Here is an 18764-nt window from a genome sequence, read left to right as displayed (position 1 = left end):
AGGTTGTGGGCATTCTCTTCAATCTTTAGTTTTTTTCAGAGTATTTATCATGAATGGATATTAGATTTTGTTGATTTTTTTCTTAATCTATTAGGATGATCAGTGGTGTCTGTCCCTTTCATTATTAATTTGGTATGTAACAAATTAGATTTTCTGATGTTAAATCAATTTTTGTTCTTGATTATGGTTTATAATTCTTTTAAAATATTGATGGATTCAGTTAGCTGATAGTTTATTAAACCCACTCCAGTGTTCTTGCCTGGAGAATCCCAGGGACGGGGGAGCCTGGTGGGCTGCCATCTATGGGGTCGCACAGAGTCGGACACGACTGAAGTGACTTAGCAGCAGCATCATATGTCTGTGTCAGGAGGGATATTGGTCTGTTTTCTTGTGAGAATTTGTCAGGCTTTGTTAATCGGGTAATACTGGCATCACATCATTTGTTGGGAAGTATTTTACCCTCACTTATGTTCTAAGAGAGTTTGTGAAAGATTGATATTATTTCTTTAAATATTTGATAGAATTAGCTGGTGAAGCTGTTGTGACCTCTGCTTTTCTTGAGGGAAGATTTTAAGTAACTAACTCATAGTTCTGTTTAGATTCTATATTTTCTTTGTAAGTCAGGTTTTGTCATTTGGTATTTTTAGGTATTTTGGCATTTCATCTAAGTTTGTTGGCATATAGTTGTTTATAATATTTTCTTAGAATCATTTAAATTTCTTTAGAGTCAGTAGTATTGTCCTCTACTTCATTCCTGATTTTGGTAATTTGTATTCCTTCTGTTTTATTTTCTTCTTTAGTCTAGGTAAAAGTTTGTCAATTTTGTTAAATTTTTACAAAAAACGAACTGAGTTTCATTGATTTTTTTTTTATTACTATATTTTTGCATTCTTGTCCATTGATCTCTACTCTGATCTTTATTATTTACTTTCTTTCTTCTTACTCTGTACTTGGTTTACTCTTCTTTTTCTAATTTCTTTATTGTAGATACTTAGGTTATTGATTTGAGAGCTTCTTCTTTTCTTGTATAGATGTTTGCAGCTATAAATTTCCCTTGAAGCATTGTTTTAGCTACATCTTATAAATTTTGATTTGTTATGTTTTTGTTGTCACTCAGTTTCAGATGTTTTCTTCTTTTTAATTTGATTTATTCTTGACCGATGGGTTACTTAGAAATAGGTTTTTTAATTCTAAGTATTGAGGATTTCCTTGATGGATTTTCTGATCATGTATTATTTAATTCAGTTATTTTGGGGGAATATATTTTGATGATTTCTGTCCTTTTAAATGTATTCAGATTTGTTTTATGACTGACGTTTAATGTCTTGTAGAACTGTCCATATGCACTTGAAAGAATGTATATATTACAGTCACTGGGTTGAATGTTGTAGCTTGAGTTGAGTGATTCAATTGTTCAAGTCTTTTATATCCTTCATGATTTTATCTAGGTGTTCTATCAACTATCAGGTAGGTTTAGACATCTCTAGCTATTATTGCTGGAGAAGGCAATGGCAAGCCACTCCAGTACTCTTGCCTAGAAAATCGCATGGACAGAGGAGCCTGGTGGGCTGCAGTCCATGGGGTAGCTACTAGTCGGACATGGCTGAGCAACTTCACTTTCACTTTTCACTTTCACACATTGGAGAAGGAAATGGCAACCCACTCCAGTGTTCTTGCCTGGAGAATCCCAGGGACGGGGAAGCCTGGTGGGCTGCCGTCTATGGGGTCGCACAGAGTCAGACACGACTGAAGCGACTTAGCAGCAGCAGCAGCAGCAGCTATTATTGCTAAGTGATACATTTCTCCTTTTGTGTTAAGTTTTGCTTCATATATTTTCAGGCTCTGTTGTTAAGTTTGTATATGTTTACCATTGTTTTATCTATCTACTATAATGACCAGTTTCTTATTATGAAATACCTCTTTTTATCTCTTGTAAAATTTTTTCTTAAATTCTGCTTGCCTGATTTTAATATAGCCACCCTTGGTCTTTTATGATTAGTTTGCATAGCATATCGTTGCCCATCATTTTACTTTCATCTCATTTGTATCTTTGAACCTGATGCATGTCTTTTGTAAACAACACATAGTTTTAGTCTGGTTTTTTTCATGGTATCTGGCAATCTTTGTCTTTTTGTTAGAATGTTTAGACCATTCATATTTAATATAATTATCGATATGATTGTATTTAATCTTTGCTGTTTTGCTGTTTGTTCTATAGAAGTCTCCTTTTTTGTTCCTCTCTTCTTCTTTTCCTTCTTTTGTGCTAACATTTTCAGTATATTTTAATTCCTCTGTCAGTATTTTTACTTTTTTAAAAGTTGTTTCTCTTGGAATTAGAATATGCATTTTAATTTTCCACAATCTACTTCAGATTAGGACTAATTTAATTTTAGTAAGATATAGAATCTTTGCTCCAGTGTAGTTCTGTTCTCTCCTTGCTCCTATTTGCTATTATTGTCATGTATATTACTTGTATATGCATTATAAATCCAACATACACTGTTAAAATTGTTTTATACAATTTTATGTCCTTTAGTTAAGAAAAATAAAAAAATATTTACAGAATCATTTATATTAACTCACATATTTATCATTTATAGTGCTCTTTATATCTCCTTGATTATTCATGTCATTTTTGGAGTCAGTCTTTCAGTTTTACAGACTTCGTTTAGTATTTTTATAACATCAGGTATGTTAGCAATACATTGTCTTAGGCATGGTTTATCTGAGAATGTCCTTTTTTAATCTTCATTTTTAGATCATAGTTCTGCTGAATAGAGAATTTTTATTTTTTTTATTTCAGCACTTTGAATATAGATTTTCTATCCCAAAGTTTAAGGTGAAAAGCCAATAATTATATTGTAGCTCTTCTCTACAGTGTGATGAGTAGCTTTTATCTTGCTGCTGTCCTTATTTTGTCTTATGTCTTTGGCACTTTGACTGTTGTGTGTCTATGTGTAGATCTTTTTGTATTTTTCCTACTTTGTTGAGCTTCTCAAGTGTGTACGTTAATATTTTAAACAAATATTGGATGTTTTTGGTCATTATTTCTCAAGATATTCCTTTTGCTCCTTTGTCTCTCTCCTTTCCTTCTGGCATTTCTATCATGAAAATGTTGATACACATGATCATATTCCACAGGTTTCTAAGGCTCTGTTTTTTTGTTTGTTTTTTTTCCTTCATTCTTTATTTTCCTTAGCTGGATTATCTCGGTTTAACCTGTCTTCAAGTTTACTTTTTCTACTATTGGTACAAATCAGCTGTTGGAGTTCAGGTTTTAATTTTTTAAAAATTGTTTCTGAACTCTCTTTTTTAAATTGAAGTATTATTGATTTACAATACTGTGTTAGTTTCAGGTGTATAGCAACATTATTCATTCTTTTTTTATGGCTGAGTTATATAGTTCATTGTGTGTATGTGTGTGTATGTGTAGTCCATTGTGTGTGTGTATTAATATATATGTATGTATATATACACGTTCTTTATCCATCATCTGTTGTTAAACATTCAGGTTGCTCCCATGTTTTGGCTATTGTATTGTGCTGCTGTGAACACTGGGCTGCTTGTGTCTTTTCAAGTTAGAGCTTTTGTCTTTCCTGGTTGTGTGCACAAAAGTAGGATTGCTGAATCAATTGGTAGCTCTATTTTTAGTTCTTAAGGAGCCTCCATACTGTTTTCCCTAGTGATTGCACCAGTTTACATTCTCACTAACAGTGTTAGAGGGTTCCCTTTTCTCCACATTCTCTCCACCACTTATTATTTATAGACTTTTTGATGATTGCCATTCTGACTTTTTTTTAATTTCAGCACTTTGAATATGGATTCTCTATTCCATTGTTTAAGACGAAAAGCCAATAATTATATTGTACCTCAACTCTGCAAGGTGTTGAGTAGCTTTTATCTTGCTGCGGTCATTCTTTTGTCTTATGCCTTTCACACTTTGACTGTGGTGTGTCTATGTGTAGATCTTTGGTGTAAGTCGATACCTCATTGTGGTATTTTTAATAAAAATATTTATTTGGTCACATCCAGTCTTAGCTGCAGCACACGTGATCTATGTTGTATCATGTGAGATCTTTTGTTGCGGTGCAAGGACTGTCTAGTTGTGGTATGCGGGCTCTCCAGTTGGGGCACATGGGCTCTGGAGTGTACAGGCCTAGTCGTTGCAGCGCATGAGCTCTGTAGTGGTGCTCAGGCTCTGGAGTGCACAGGCTCAGTAGTTGCAGTGCACAAGCTTAGTTGCCCTGAAAGGCACGTGGGATCTTAGTTCCCTAACCAGGATCAAGCCTGCATCCTCTGGAATGCAGGGTGGATTCTTATAACCACTGGACCACCAGGGAAGTCCCCCTCATTGTGATTTTTATTTGCATTTCTCTAATTACTGATGTTGACCATCTTTTCATATGCATGTTGTTCATCTGTATGTTTTCTTTAGAGAAATGTTTATTTAGGTCTTATGTCCATTTTTAAATTTTTCTATTTTTTTTGATATTGAGTTGTATGAGATCTTTGTGTATTTTGGAAATTAACCTGTTGTCAGTCATGTTGTTTGCAAATATTTTCTCACATTCTGTGGGTTGTCCTTTTGTGTGTTTTAATAGCTTTTTTTTTTTTTGATTGTGCTGGGTCTTCATTTCAGTGCATGGGCTCTCTAGTTGTGGTCCATGGGCCCTCTGTGACACGTGGGCTCTCTAGTTGTGGCGTTTTAGGCTTAGTTGTCCTGTAGCATGTGGGTTCTTAGTTCCCTGACCAGGGTTTGAACCTGTGTCTCATGCATTGGAAGGTAGATCCTTAACCACTGGACTGCCAGGGAAGACCCCTATAAGTTGTCTTTTCATTTTGTGGGCTTCTTTGCTATGTAGAATCTGTTAAGTTTGATTAGGTCCCATTTGTTTGTTTTTGCTTTTCTTTCTTTTACCTTGGGAGACAGGTCTAAGAAAATATTGCTATGCTACATGTCAGAGAATGTTTTCTTATCTTCTGGGAGCTTTATGGTATCATTCTTATGTGTCTTTAAACCATTTTGAGTTTATTTTTGTATGCTGTGTGAAAGAGTGTTCTGATTTCGTTGATTTACATGTAGCTGTCCAGCTTTCCCAGCACCACTTGCTGAAGAGACTGTCTTTTCTCCATTGTATATTCTTGCCTCCTTTGCTGAAGATTAATTGTATGGGTTTATTTCTGTTCTCTTGATCTGTATGTCTGTTTTTGTGCAGATCCCACACTATTTTGATTACTTTGTAGTATTGTCTGAAGTCTGGGAAGATTATACCTCCAACTTTGTTCTTTTTTTCTCAGAATTGCTTTGCCAGTTCTGGACCTTTTGTGGTTCCTTATACATTTAGGATTATTGTTCTAGTTATGTGAAAAATGTCATGGAGAATTTGATAGAGATTGCCTTAAATCTGTAGATTGCTTTGGGTAGTATGGTCATTTATTAACTCTTCCAATCCAACAGTATGGAATATCTTTCCAATTCTGTGAGTCATCTTCAGTTTTCTTTATCAGTGTTTTAGAGTTATCAGCACATAGTTCCTTTACCTCCTTGGTTAGGTTTATTCCCAGGTGTTTCTTTTTTTAATGTTATTTTAAACAGAATTTTTTTTAACTTTCTGATATTTCATTGTTACTGTAAAGAAATGCAGCAGCTTTCCATGTATTAATCTTGTACTCTGCTACCTTGATGAATTCATTTATTCTAATGGTTTTTGTGTGGAGTCTTTCCATTCCGTTCCGTTCCGTCACTCAGTTGTGTCCGACTCTATGCAACCCCGTGGACTGTAGCCTACCAGGCTTCTCCGTCCATGGGATTCTCCAGGCAAGAATACTGGAGTGGGTTACCGTTTCCTTCTCCAGGGGATCTTCCCGACCCAGGGATCGAACCCAGGTCTCCCGCATTGGAGGCAGACGCTTTAACCTCTGAGCCACCAGGGTTTTCTATATAGTGTATCATGTCATCTGCATAGAATGACAATTTTACCTCTTTCAAATTTGGTTACTTTTCTTTTTCTTGTCTGATTGCTGGGGCTAGGATTTCTAATATTATGTTGAATAGCAGTGGTGAGAGTGGGCATCCTTGTCTTGTTTTAGAATTTAGCAGTAAGACTTTCAGCTTTTCACGGTTGAGTATTATGTTGGCTGTGGGTTTGTCATAAATGATTTTTATTATGTTGAAATGTATTCTATCTCTACCCACTTTAGTGAGAATTTTTATCGTGGATTGATGCTGAATTTTATCAAATGCCTTTTTTACTTCTGTTGAGATGATCATGTGGTTTTTGTCTTTTTCTTTGTTGGTGTGGTATATCACATTGATTTGCATGTGTTGAACCATCTTTGTGACTCTGGAATGAATCCAACTTGACTATGGTATATGCTCCTTTATATGTATTATTGGGTTGCTTAAATTTTATTGAGGATTTTTGCATCTTTATTTGTCAAAGATGTTGGCTTGTAATTTTCTTTTTTGTAGTGTCGTCGTTTGTTTTTGGTATCAGAGTGAATCATCATAGAATGACTTTGGGAATGTTTCCTCCTCTTAAATCTTTTGGAATAATTTGAGAAGGATAGGATAAGTTCCTCTTTGTATTTTTGGTAGAATTCCCCAGTGAAGCCATCCAGTTCTGGACTCTTTTTTGCAGGGAGTTTTTTGGTTTGTTTTTTATTACAGATTTGATTTCACTTCTAATGATTGGTCTGTCAAATTACGTTTCTTTTTGATTCAATTATGGCTGACTGTATGTTTCTAAAACCTTTTCTATTTCATCTTAGTTGTTCAATTTGTTGGTTTGTTCACAGTATTTTATTTTATTTTTTTGCATATCTGTGATATTGGTTGTTATTGCTCATTTCTTATTCTGTTTATTTGGGTCCTCTCTTTTTCTTAGTTATCTTGGCTAGAGACTTGTTTATTTTGTTTGTCCTTTCAAAAAACCAGCTCTTGGTTTCATCGATATTTTCTATTATTGTTTTGATCTCTGTTTTATTTATTTCCTCGCTAATCTTTATTATTTCCTTCCTTCTGATGACTTTGGGTTTTGTTTATTCTTTTTTCCCCCAAGTTCTTCTGGTGGTGGGGTAGATTATTTGAGATTTTACTTATTTCTTGAGCAAGGCCTGTATCATGAATTTCCCTCTTTGAACTACTTTTGCTGCATCCTGTAGATTTTTGTAAGGTTGTGTTTTTCATTGTCATTTGTCTTGAAATATTTTCTGATTTCCTCGTTGACTTATTGGTTTTTCTAGTAGGATGCTGTTTAGTCTTCATGTAATTGTCCCCCGCCCCCCATCTTTCTTTGTATGGTTGATTTCTAGTTTCATCCTGTTGTGGGCAGAAAAGATGCTTGAAATAATTTCTGTTGTCTTAAATAAGTTGCAACTTGTTTGATCTGTTAATTGATGTCAGTGGGATGGTGAAGTCTCCTGTTGTTACTGTATTCCTGTTAATTTCTCCCTTTATGTCTGTTAGTATTTATTTTATATATTTAGGTGCTCCTACATTGGATGCATATATATTAACAAGTGTAATGTCTGCTTTTGTATTAATCCCTTTATCATTTTATAGTGTCCTCCTTTGTCTTCCTTTATAGAGTTTGTTTTAAAGTCCATTTTGTCTGATAAGAATATTACTACCCCTACTTTCCTGTTGTTTCCATTTGCGTGAAGTCTTTTTCCATCCCCTCACTTTCAGTCTGTTTGTGTCTTTCATCCTAAAGTGAGTGTCTTGTCGGCAGTATGTTGTAGGTTCTTAGTTTTTTATCCAAGCAGATTTGAATTTTGTATTCTAGTTATACACTTTTCTAAATCTAGAGTTTCTATTTGGCTTTTTCTTTTTTTGATAATCTCCTTTGGGTGAAGTGTGACTGTCATACCTGTAATTGTTAAATTCCTTTTAATTCTTTAGATATGGTTTCCTTTGCTTCTTTGAACATATTTATATTAGTTAACTTAAAGTTTTTGCCTAGTAAATCCAACATCTGGGCTCCCTTGAATAATTTCTGCTGCTTTTTTCCTGTATTTATGAGCCATATCTCACTATTTCTTTGTGTGTGTCATAACTTTTTTGTGAAAAACTGGATATTTAATATACTGTGGTAACTCTGGCAATCTTACTTCCCCCTTCTCCATCCTTGGAGTTTGTTTTTGTTGCTGCTTGTTGTTGTTGTTTGTTTAGTGACTTTCCAGAAGTAATTCTGCAATCCTTATTCTTTGTCATTCTTTATCCCTACTGAAGTCTCTGCTTGGTTAGCTGAGTGTTTGGATAATAATTTCACAGATTTTCTTAAATACTTTTGACCAACATATCTCCCATCTTTTTATCAGTGGGTACTTTGTGTGTTGGAGCATGCCTTCCATGATCTGGCAGTTCATAACTCTGTCTTAGCCTTCCCTTCCTAATTGTGCAGAAACTCAAAGTCAAGCATGAGTGAGAGGCTCAAGCTCTGTCAGAAATTTCCTGGGTATTTGTACAGCCTTCTAGATCCTAGGAGTATGTCAGAAGCGGGCATCTCATTTCTTGTATTTTCTTTTTATGTTTTTTGGGCCAGTTTCTTGTTTGCCCCAACTAGAGTCACTGCCTATGGCACTGCAGTGTTAAGCAGTTGCTGCTGATTTGGGGGAGACAGATCTCCCGGAGATAGGACTTCCCTCACTGAATGACATCTGAGTGAGATGAGATAAAAATTAGCTTTGGGGAAATCCTTGGCAGTCCAGTGGTTAGGACTCTATGCTGCTACTGCAGATGACATGGATTCAGTCCCTGTTTGGTGAACTGAGATCCCAATGCTGCGTGGCATGTTCCCCAACTAGGAGAAAAAAAAAGGTTAGCTTCATGAATGGGGCTGTTTTAGGGAGCATCACTCAGGTCCAGTTGTGACAGTGGTCTAGGGACAGGGCTTCTGATGGTGCTCCAAATTCATCTGCCCCGTTCAGTGGCTGCAAGGCTGCTGGCTTTCAGAGCTAATATGGTTCTGAGGCCCTGCTTTTCAAGGCTACCATGAAGCTGGGAAGAGGGCATGAAGTAGAGCAAGTTAAAATACCAGAATACAAGGGCCTCCCAGGTGGCACTAGTGGTAAAGAACCTGCCTGCCAATGCTAGGAGACATAAGAGATGCAGGTACAATCCCTGGTTTGGGAAGATCCCCTGGAGGAGAACATGACAACTCACTCCAGTATTCTTGCCTGGAGAATTGCATGGACAGAGGAGCCTGGCAGGCTATGGTCCATAGGGTTGCAAAGAGTTGGGCACGACTGAAGTGACTGAGCACATATAGCAAACAAAATACAGGAAAGCTTACTGTTCTTAAGAAAATTCAGCAGTTCATCTTGAATAAATATTTCTAGGATTGTTGCAAGCCTTTGGCTATTTTCTAAAGTGCTGAAAAAGTTGATTTTGAAATTTACACTAGTATTCTCATCGCTTTTATGGAGGGGTGGATTTTCAGAGGTCCTTCATATTTCCAAAGTGCTTCTCATTCTGTCTGTGCTTTTAATCACTCTGCACATTGCCTCTGTTCTTTATGATGTCTAATTATGGCCCATGTCTATTTATTGTTAGACATGAAAGTCCAGTCTTTGATTTCATTGAGAGCTGCTTGCGAAATAAACATGAAATGGTTATTTATGAAGCTGCTTCAGCTATCATCCATCTTCCTAACTGTACTGCAAGGGAGTTGGCACCTGCTGTTTCAGGTTAGTTGTATATTTGATAACTGGCTTTAGTTTATAGTCTTACGTTTTTTTAAATTCCATAGGTCTGCAGAATAGGTATTTTTGAACCTTAGCTCTGTATATATATAGCCTTTCCATTCTGATATGTAGATGATATATTTTGGTACTTTAATTATAGTTGTACTTTCATATCCTTGGTTCTACATCCTATTGATTCAACTAGATTAATTCATGGTTGATTGAATCCTTAGATATGGAACCCGCAGATACCAAGGGCTGAATGTACTATACGATTTTCTATAAGGTTCTTTAGCATCACCAGCTTTGGGTGTCTGCCAGGGTCCCAGCACATGTGGAAGGGTGACTATACTTCTCTTTCTGAAGTTATTTCCTCATATTCAAAACATTTAAGTTTTTACTTAGAAAAAAAGTAAAAAACAAGTAAATTAAGTTTTATTTCATGTTTAAAAAGCCCATTTTCTCTCATAACTATAAATATTCCTATTCTTTAAATTCAGATATTAATGGGTGTATTAATTTTTTAGGGAAAAGAATAAACTTTGTTGCCTAAAGTTTTCATAACTCAACAAAAAGTACTTTTTCTAGTTTTGATGGTATATTTTTATGTGAATTTTTGATGCTGTGATCTAATTTCCTTATGTGTATTTTTAATATGATTCTTCATGTGCTATATTTTTAGAAATATGCCAGATGTTGAAATGAGCTGTATTAACAGTGCCCCTTTTTCTTTCCTAGTTCTTCAGCTTTTCTGTAGTTCTCCTAAGCCAGCTTTGAGATATGCAGCTGTGAGGACCTTGAACAAGGTAGGGGTTCCTTTTCTAACTATTGCTTTGTATCAGTGTTTGATTGAGAAACGTTAAATTGAAGCATTTGGCTTTCCGTCCAAAGTTAGTAGATATGATTTATGGGCTTCACTTCTGTACCACCTCTTGCATTTGTGGCCTTACATATGGCCATAGGTAGTATTATTCAACTAAGGATTATAATTCATTTCTGACTTTAAGCATTTTACATTCAAGAGCCGTACCATCCAGTATGATGGACATTAGCCATAAGTGGCTGTTTCCATTTAAGTTAATTATAATTAAATAAAAATTTAAAAATTCAGTTCCTCAGTCATTGCAGTCACACTTCACGTGCTCAATACCCGTGTGTTGTTATTGATTAGACACTGCATATATAAAATATTTCCATCACTGCAGAAAGTTCTCTCGGACAAGACTGGTCTATAGCAACACTATCCAGTAGAAACACTTATATTAAGAGTCACTTGTATGATTTTACATTTTATTGTAGCCACATTAAGTTTATTTATGATGAGATTGATTTTAATAATACATCTTATTTACCATCATGTTTATAAAATATATCTGATAATTTTATACTGATTGCATAGATACATTTTTACCTTCTAGCTTTTCATACTAAGTCTTTGATATCTAGTTTATTTTGTATTTACAGCATACCTCAATTTGGAACAGTCATATTTCAAATGCTTAGTAGTCACGTGTGGTTATTTGCTGCCATATTGGACAGAGTAAATCTGGAGGATACAATGCAAAGCACAGGATGAATTAAATAACTATAAAAATTTTAAATGAAAGTTTAATATTATAGAAGACTGATCTAATTAGTTACATACTACATTAGATTATAAATTAATTGTATGAACAATTGGAGAAGAGAGAAATTTAGAGCAGCCAAGGAAGAAGCTTTTATAGAACAATATGAATTGTATTTTTAAGAGTTGACATAGGTGTACATTTCTTCATCTATAATCTTGCCACCAAATGTATCTGAGAACTCACCAATTTTTGAATTTTAGAGAGGTATTATCATGCCATCTCTTAAATTAATACTAACCCCTTTGTGCCTGGAGCAATTAGACACAGCCATAGTAATATTTCTGCTTTATATATATGACTGTCCTCACTAACTGGAATAAATTAATGCTTAGTTTTACATTAGTTTGGGTCATGTTTTGCTGTGAAGTGAATTTTGATGCCAGTACTTTGCTGAGTTTTCAGAATTTTAGCATTGTATGGTAAAGGATTCTATACCAGTACTGGGTTAGGCAGAGAAGTGAACATCATCAATAAAAGCAAAGAATCAGGTCAATGACAGACATGTTTTAGTGACCATGCCCAATCCAATTTGGCTGGAGTTTGCTTGCTTAAATACCAGAAGTGTTGTAAGTGATACTGAGTTTAAATACCTTTGAGCAATGTTTATCATTCTAGCTCCTACTCTTAGAGATCCTAACATCTAGTAGAATAGATAACCATGAACACATGTACTATGAGGAGAAACAGTCCAGCTGTAGTAAAAGACTTTGATATTGTTATAAAGGTTATAGAAACCTATGAAGATAAAGTGCTATGCAGTTCTATAACTAGCAGTTAATCATTTATCAAATTATGTAGCATACTTTACTAATCCAAAGCATTCATCTTGAAATAATTATTTTTTAACTTATGCTGTTTCATTTAGATTTTCAACAGCCATTTACTTTAATTAAAATTCATATTTTCCTCTTTTATTTTTTAAAATTCTGGTCTTTATTAGGAGCAGTTTGCTTAATTTTTTTTCTTGCTCTTCAACAAGGTGGCAATGAAGCACCCCTCTGCTGTTACTGCCTGCAATCTAGACCTAGAAAACTTGATCACAGACTCAAACAGAAGCATTGCTACCCTGGCCATTACTACGCTTCTCAAAACAGGAAGTGAGAGCAGTGTGGACAGGCTCATGAAGCAGATATCATCCTTTGTGTCTGAAATCTCAGATGAGTTCAAGGTAGGAGTTTAATTATGACCATGTTTTCTCCCAGTCTCTGGCTTACCGTAACATTTCTGTTCTTAATAGTGTCTTTTAATGAACAAAAGTTTTAAGTTTTATGAAGTCTAATTTATTAATTTTTTTCTTTCACAGTTACTGCTTTCTGTGTCCTCAAAACATTTGTCTAAGTCTTCAAGATACTTTACCATGTTTTATTGTGAATGTTTTACAGTTTTAGCTTTTACATTTTGGTCTGTGATCCAACTTGAATTAATATTTGTGTGTAAGTTCAGGTTTTTTCCATTGTTATTTCCAGTATTCCAGCATAATTTAAAACATTTCTCTTTCCCCACTGGAGTGCTTGACATCTTTGTCTAAAAAACAGATTACCATATAATTGTAGGTATGTTTCTGGGATGCTTATCACATTCTGTGGAACTATTTGTTGGTCCTATGCCAGTATCACACTGTATCAATTAATGTAGCTTTATGGTACCTCTTAAATGTGTGGTCTCCCAACTTTTTCCCTTTTTGTAATATTTTAGTTCCTTTGCTTTCCATATAAAATTTAGAATCAGATTATAATTTCTGTAAAACAGAGCCTTCTAGGATTATGATTGGAGTTGTGTTAAATCTGTAATCAATTTGGGGAAAAGGAAACGGTAACCCACTCCAGTATTCTTACCTGGATAATCCCATGGATGGAGAAGCCTGGTAGGCTACAGTCCACGGGGTCGCATAGAGTCGGACACAACTGAGTGACGGAACGGAACAGAACGGAACAGCTTAATAATAATTATTCTTCAGTTCATGAATATGGCATATCACTCCCTTTATTTAGGTCTTCTTTAATTTATTGGAGCAATGTTTGGTAGCATTTACTCTAGAGATCTTGCACATCTTTTGTTAAATTCATATCTAAATATTTTATGCTTTTAAAAATCCATTTTATTAACATTTCTATTTCATTGTTTGCTGCTAGTATTATATTAAAAATACCTTTTTTAAACTTTACCATAACTCAGTATTCTTGCTAAGTTCCCTTATTTAAGTTCCTTTATTGGTTCTAGTAGTTGTTATATACATCCCTTAGGATTGTTTTATGTAAATAATCATGTTATTGTGAATAGATACTTTGTTTCCAATTCAAGTACATTTCCTTTTTTTCCTTGCCTTATTAAAATGGCTAAGACTTCCAATACAGTGTTGAGTAGAACTGGTGAGAATGTGTCAAAGAAAATCAAAATAGCAATAAATTTTAGTTAGATGAATTAAAATTAAAAGATTTTATTCCTTCATTTTTATTTAATTCTCAGTCAAGAGGTATAACTGATCCTATTTACTCTCTTCTTGTATTTACCTACTTTTAAAAAACCAACTTAGCCTGTGTTGAATACTTGAATAGTAGACATTTTGAATCTTTGGGAAACCTTGGGAGGTTATGAAGTTCATTTTGTAGTGTAGTTTATTGAATGCATCTCCTATGTGTGAACGTTTGGATACTTTGCAATATTCTGTGATTACAGATAATGCTGCAGTAGACAACCGTATGTCTATGTTTTCTTGAAATTTTGGTGGTCTGTCCTGAGGGTAAATTTCTAGAAGTTCATATGCTAGGTTGAAGAGTAGAAAAATATGTAGTTTCATAGAGAATGTTAAATTCTACCACCCTGTTGCCCCATACCCTCACCAGTAGAGTACATATGTTGTATTTTGAAGTTTTTCCAACCAGATGGACTAGAAAGGGTATCTCAGTGTAGTTTTAACTTGAATATCTCTTATTATGAGGGAAGGTAAACATCCTTTCATATTTTTAAAGATCATTTAATATCTTTTTGAATATTGTCTGCTCATGTCTTTTTCTAATTTTCTGTAGGATTTTTGGTCTTTTGTTTCCTTTATTAAAGCTTTTTGTATATTAGGGATATTAGTTCTTTAACTGTGAAATGTGTTATGATATTTTCTCCCAATTTGTCATTTGTCCTTCGATTTTTCTCATAATACTTTGGTCATGCACAAGTTTTTAATTTTTATGCAAATTTGTTGATCTTTTCTTTTATTGCATTGGGCTTTTGAGTAATAGGAATTCACCCATGGGGGGGAGAATTTACCCATGTTTTCTTCTAGTATATGTATAATTTCATATTAAATATATGATCTATTAGATTTTATTATTATATTTATATAGAATGAGAAATGGACCTTACAATTTTCCAATGAATATCCAGTTGTCCACCCCCCCCAATTTTATTTAAAGGGCTGTCTTTGCCCAGTATTTGAGATATCACTTTTACCATATACTAATTTTGTTTACAGTAGACTGATATCAAGTTATTGTAAATGTTTTTACTTAGTTTTTACTTGCTTGTACAAACTGATTTTAAATGTAGTGGTTGTATATTTTGGTTATAATTGGAAATTTGTAATAAAAATTAAATGATTTGTTCTCAAAAAAAAAAATAATAAAATAGAACTTAATTCTTAATGTAACCTTCAAAATAAAAAAAAAAGTTCCATATGTCTTAATACTTGTGTCTGTTTGGAAGCTTTCTGTTCTATTCTGTTGTTCTCTTTATCTATTCATACATCAGTACCACACATTGTTTTAAATATTTGAATTAAATATTTTACTTAATATTTTAAAAATTTGTATTAAATATTTTAAAAATTTGTAAGAATATTTTAGTATCTGTTAGTCTTTCATAGCTCTTTATTTTCCTTAGCTGTTTTTACATGCTTATATTTCTTTGAACTTTAGTATTAGCTCATCTAGTGGCTTCATTTAAAAAATATCTTTGGCATTTTTATTGAGATCACATTAAATTTATGTTTTCTTAGGGGAGAACAAATAATGTTGAGATATCCTAACCAAGAACAAAGGATATTTTAAAATTTAAGTCTACTTTTGTGCCTTTCATGAATATTTTATGGTATTTTTATATTAGATTTGAATGTTTTAAAAATTATTTTATGTACTTTATTGTTGTTTCTATTATAAATCTTCTTTTATTCATTATATCTTCTAAGTAGTTATTATTCGTGTGTATGAGTAGTATTACTTTTGCATGTTAACTTTATAACCTACTACTCAACATTCAGAAAACAAAGATCATGGCATCTGGTCCCATCACTTCATGGGAAATAGATGGGGAAACAGTGGAAACAGTGTCAGACTTTATTTTTTTGGGCTCCAAAATCACTGCGGATGCTGACTGCAGCCATGAAATTAAAAGACGCTTACTCCTTGGAAGGAGTTATGACTAACCTAGATAGTATATTAAAAAGCAGAGACATTACTTTGCCAACAAAGGTCCCGTCTAGTCAAGGCTATGGTTTTTCCCGTGGTCATGTATGGATGTGAGAGTTGGACTGTGAAGAAAGCTGATCGCCGAAGAATTGATGCTTTTGAACTATGGTGCTGGAGAAGACTCTTGAGAGTCCCTTGGACTGCAAGGAGATCCAACCAGTCCATTCTAAAGGAGATTGATCCTGGGTGTTCATTGGAAGGACTGATGCTAAAGCTGAAACTGCAATACTTTGGTCACATCATGCGAAGAGTTGACTCACTGGAAAAGACTCTGGTGCTGGGAAGGATTGGGGGCGGGAGGAGAAGGGGACGACTGAGAATGAGATGGCTGGATGGCATCACCGACTCTGTGGACATGAGTTTGAGTGTACTCCGGGAGTTGGTGATGGACAGGGAGGCCTGGCGTGCTGTGATTCATGGGGTCGCAAAGAGTCGGTGACGACTGAGAGACTGAACTGACCTTGCTGAATTATTTTATTGAGTTTTATCATCAATTCTGTGATGTTTCCCACATTATTTTGTTATATCATCTGTAAATAAAGATGATTTTGTCTTTTATTTTCTAATTTTTATTCCTCAGTTGTTTTCTCCTGTCTACTCACATTGGCTAATAGTGCCAGAATAATGTCAAATAATAGTCAAGATAGTAGCATCCTTTTCTTGTTTCTGATCTTAAAGCAAATGACTCTTGGGGTTCTCTATTAAATAATATGCTGCCAATAGGATTGAGGGAGTATGTGTGTGTGTGTGCATAAAATGAAAGCTTCCATCCATTCCTATCTTACATTTTAAAGAATTTTTAAGGGACTTTCCTGGTCCAGTGGTTAAGAATCCACCTGCCAATGCCGGGGATGTCCAGTTCCCTGGTCCGGGAACTAAGATCCCATGTGCCATGGAACAACTAAGCCCATGTACCACAGCCATGTATTCTAGAGCCTGTGCGTTGCAATAAGAGAAGCCACCGCCACAAGAAGCCTGCTCACTGCAACTAGCCCGCGCTTCCCACACCTAGAGAAAGCCCACGCACAGCAATGAAGAGCCCATGTGCCACAACAAAAACCCAGCACAGCCAAAGATAAATAAAGAAAAAAAAGAATTTTTATTAGGAATAAGTGTTGGATTTTATCAAAGGCTTTTCAGCATCTGTGGATATAGTCATATTCTTTTTCTTCTTAGACTCATTGATGAATTATATTAATTTTCTAATGTCAAACCATTCTTGCATTCTTAGTATACATTCCATTTCATTATGGGATATTATTTTCTTACTGTAGGATTGGAGTCTGTTAGCCAGTGTATCACTTGGAATTTGTGTATCAATATTCACAAGTGATTTCCACCTATAATTTTTCTTTTTGCACATATACTATATTTATTAGGTTTATATGTCATTGCTTCATAAAGATTGTGGTTATTTCCCTTCATTTTCTATGCTCTGAAACAACATATATAGATTTGGGACTGTCTGGTTATTGGGAGACAGTTCTCCAGTCTCCATAAATTTCTTGCATTTCTGCACACCCAGCAAATTACACACTAACTGCCCTTTGTTTCCTACTATACCAGTTTTGTTCCCTTTGTATAGTACAAAGTTTCTTCCAGTCTCAAAAGATGTAAGCATCTCCCTTAAGTAGCAAAGGGCAGGTTTCCATACAGCCCTGGAAGAGACAGGCAGTCCTCCCTATAGAGCAAAAAGCAGACATGCTTATTGCCCAGTGTAATAAAGATGATGTTTCCCTTCCGAATAAATGACTGGCATGCTTACTGCCCACTGTCGAATATTCAAGTTCCATGTCTCAGATTCTCCTGTAATGCTGCCTACTGTGGGCTCAAGTGTTATCTGGTCCTTTTTGCGTCGTCCTGTGGGTATTGGGGCTCAGAAAACTGAGCCCCAAATGCCAATACACTGGCTACTGCTTTTGCTGTGAGTAAATAATTTTCATCTCTCATTCAGGATCCTTGTGTTCTCTTCTAGCATCCATGAAATTATGGTAGTCTAAAGTTTGCAAGTAGGGTAATAGTCTCACACCCTTTTTACTTCTTGACACTGGTCTTTAAAATTGTGGTAAAAATTTCCTAGAAACCATTTTGTGAAGTAGTTCCTTGGTGACTTTCTCTGTTTCTTCTCTGGAAAGCAGTCTAAGTTTTTTATCTTTACTGTTCACTTTAAAATTTTAATGTGAAAATTTTAAATATAAAAGTTATTTTTTTTAATTTTATTTATTTTTTTAAAATTTATTTTATTGGAGGCAAATTACCTTACATTAATATATTGGTTGGTTTTGCCATACATTGACATGAATCTGCCCCAGGTGTACATGTGTTCCCTTTCTTGAACCCCCCTTCCACCTCCCTCTTCCCCATATTCTCCCTCCAGGTCATCCCCGTGCACCAGCCCCAAGCATCCTGTATCATGCGTTGAACCTGGACTGGTGATTCATTTCACATATGATAATATACATGCTACAATGCTGTTCTCCCCAATCATCCCATCTTCACCCTCTCCCACAGAGTCCCAAAGACTGTTCTATATACCTATGTCTCTTTTGCAGTCTCGTATACAGGGTTAAGGTTACCATCTTTCTAAATTCCATATATATGCGTTAGTATACTGTACTGATGTTTTTCTTTCTGGCTTACTTCACTCTGTATAATAGGCTCCAATTTCATCCACCTCATTAAAACTGATTCAAATGCATTCTTTTTGATGGCTGAAAAATACTCCATTGTGTATATGTACAAAGCTTATGCTTGAAGCTTATTTTGCTTTGGAGCAAAGGGAAGGGTCTCTTGAATGCACTTCATTTTTATGTTTCTATTTTCCTTTCCTCTTTGATTTTCTTTCACAAAGAACCATTATTGTCATTTTAGTTAATTATGGTGCCTTCTTAGCTCGTGGTAAATAAGAGGGAACGTATGCTTAAGTAACTGAAGTTATAAAGACGAATGTCCTTTCTGTGTTTTTCTCTAGGCGGCAGTTGTACAGCCATTA

The 18764-nt window shown here is 34.9% G+C and overlaps 1 protein-coding gene across 2 annotated transcripts in view; it reads left to right on the top strand.

The window, feature by feature from the left end:
- Positions 1–18764, top strand: part of COPG2 (coat protein complex I subunit gamma 2) — a 167039-nt gene that overhangs the window by 57567 nt on the left and 90708 nt on the right. For both annotated transcript variants that reach the window (XM_055421272.2, XM_088834668.1), the window contains exons 10-12: positions 9557–9690; positions 10426–10493; positions 12295–12483. In XM_055421272.2, the coding sequence (XP_055277247.2) occupies positions 9557–9690; positions 10426–10493; positions 12295–12483 (391 nt within the window). The remainder of the gene's footprint in view (positions 1–9556; positions 9691–10425; positions 10494–12294; positions 12484–18764) is intronic.

The sequence above is a fragment of the Moschus berezovskii genome, chromosome 3, assembly GCF_049115385.1.
Source record: "Moschus berezovskii isolate FMDL1 chromosome 3, NW_MosBer_1.0, whole genome shotgun sequence".
Taxonomy (NCBI): domain Eukaryota; kingdom Metazoa; phylum Chordata; class Mammalia; order Artiodactyla; family Moschidae; genus Moschus; species Moschus berezovskii.
This window is presented reverse-complemented; position numbering and strand designations above follow the sequence as displayed.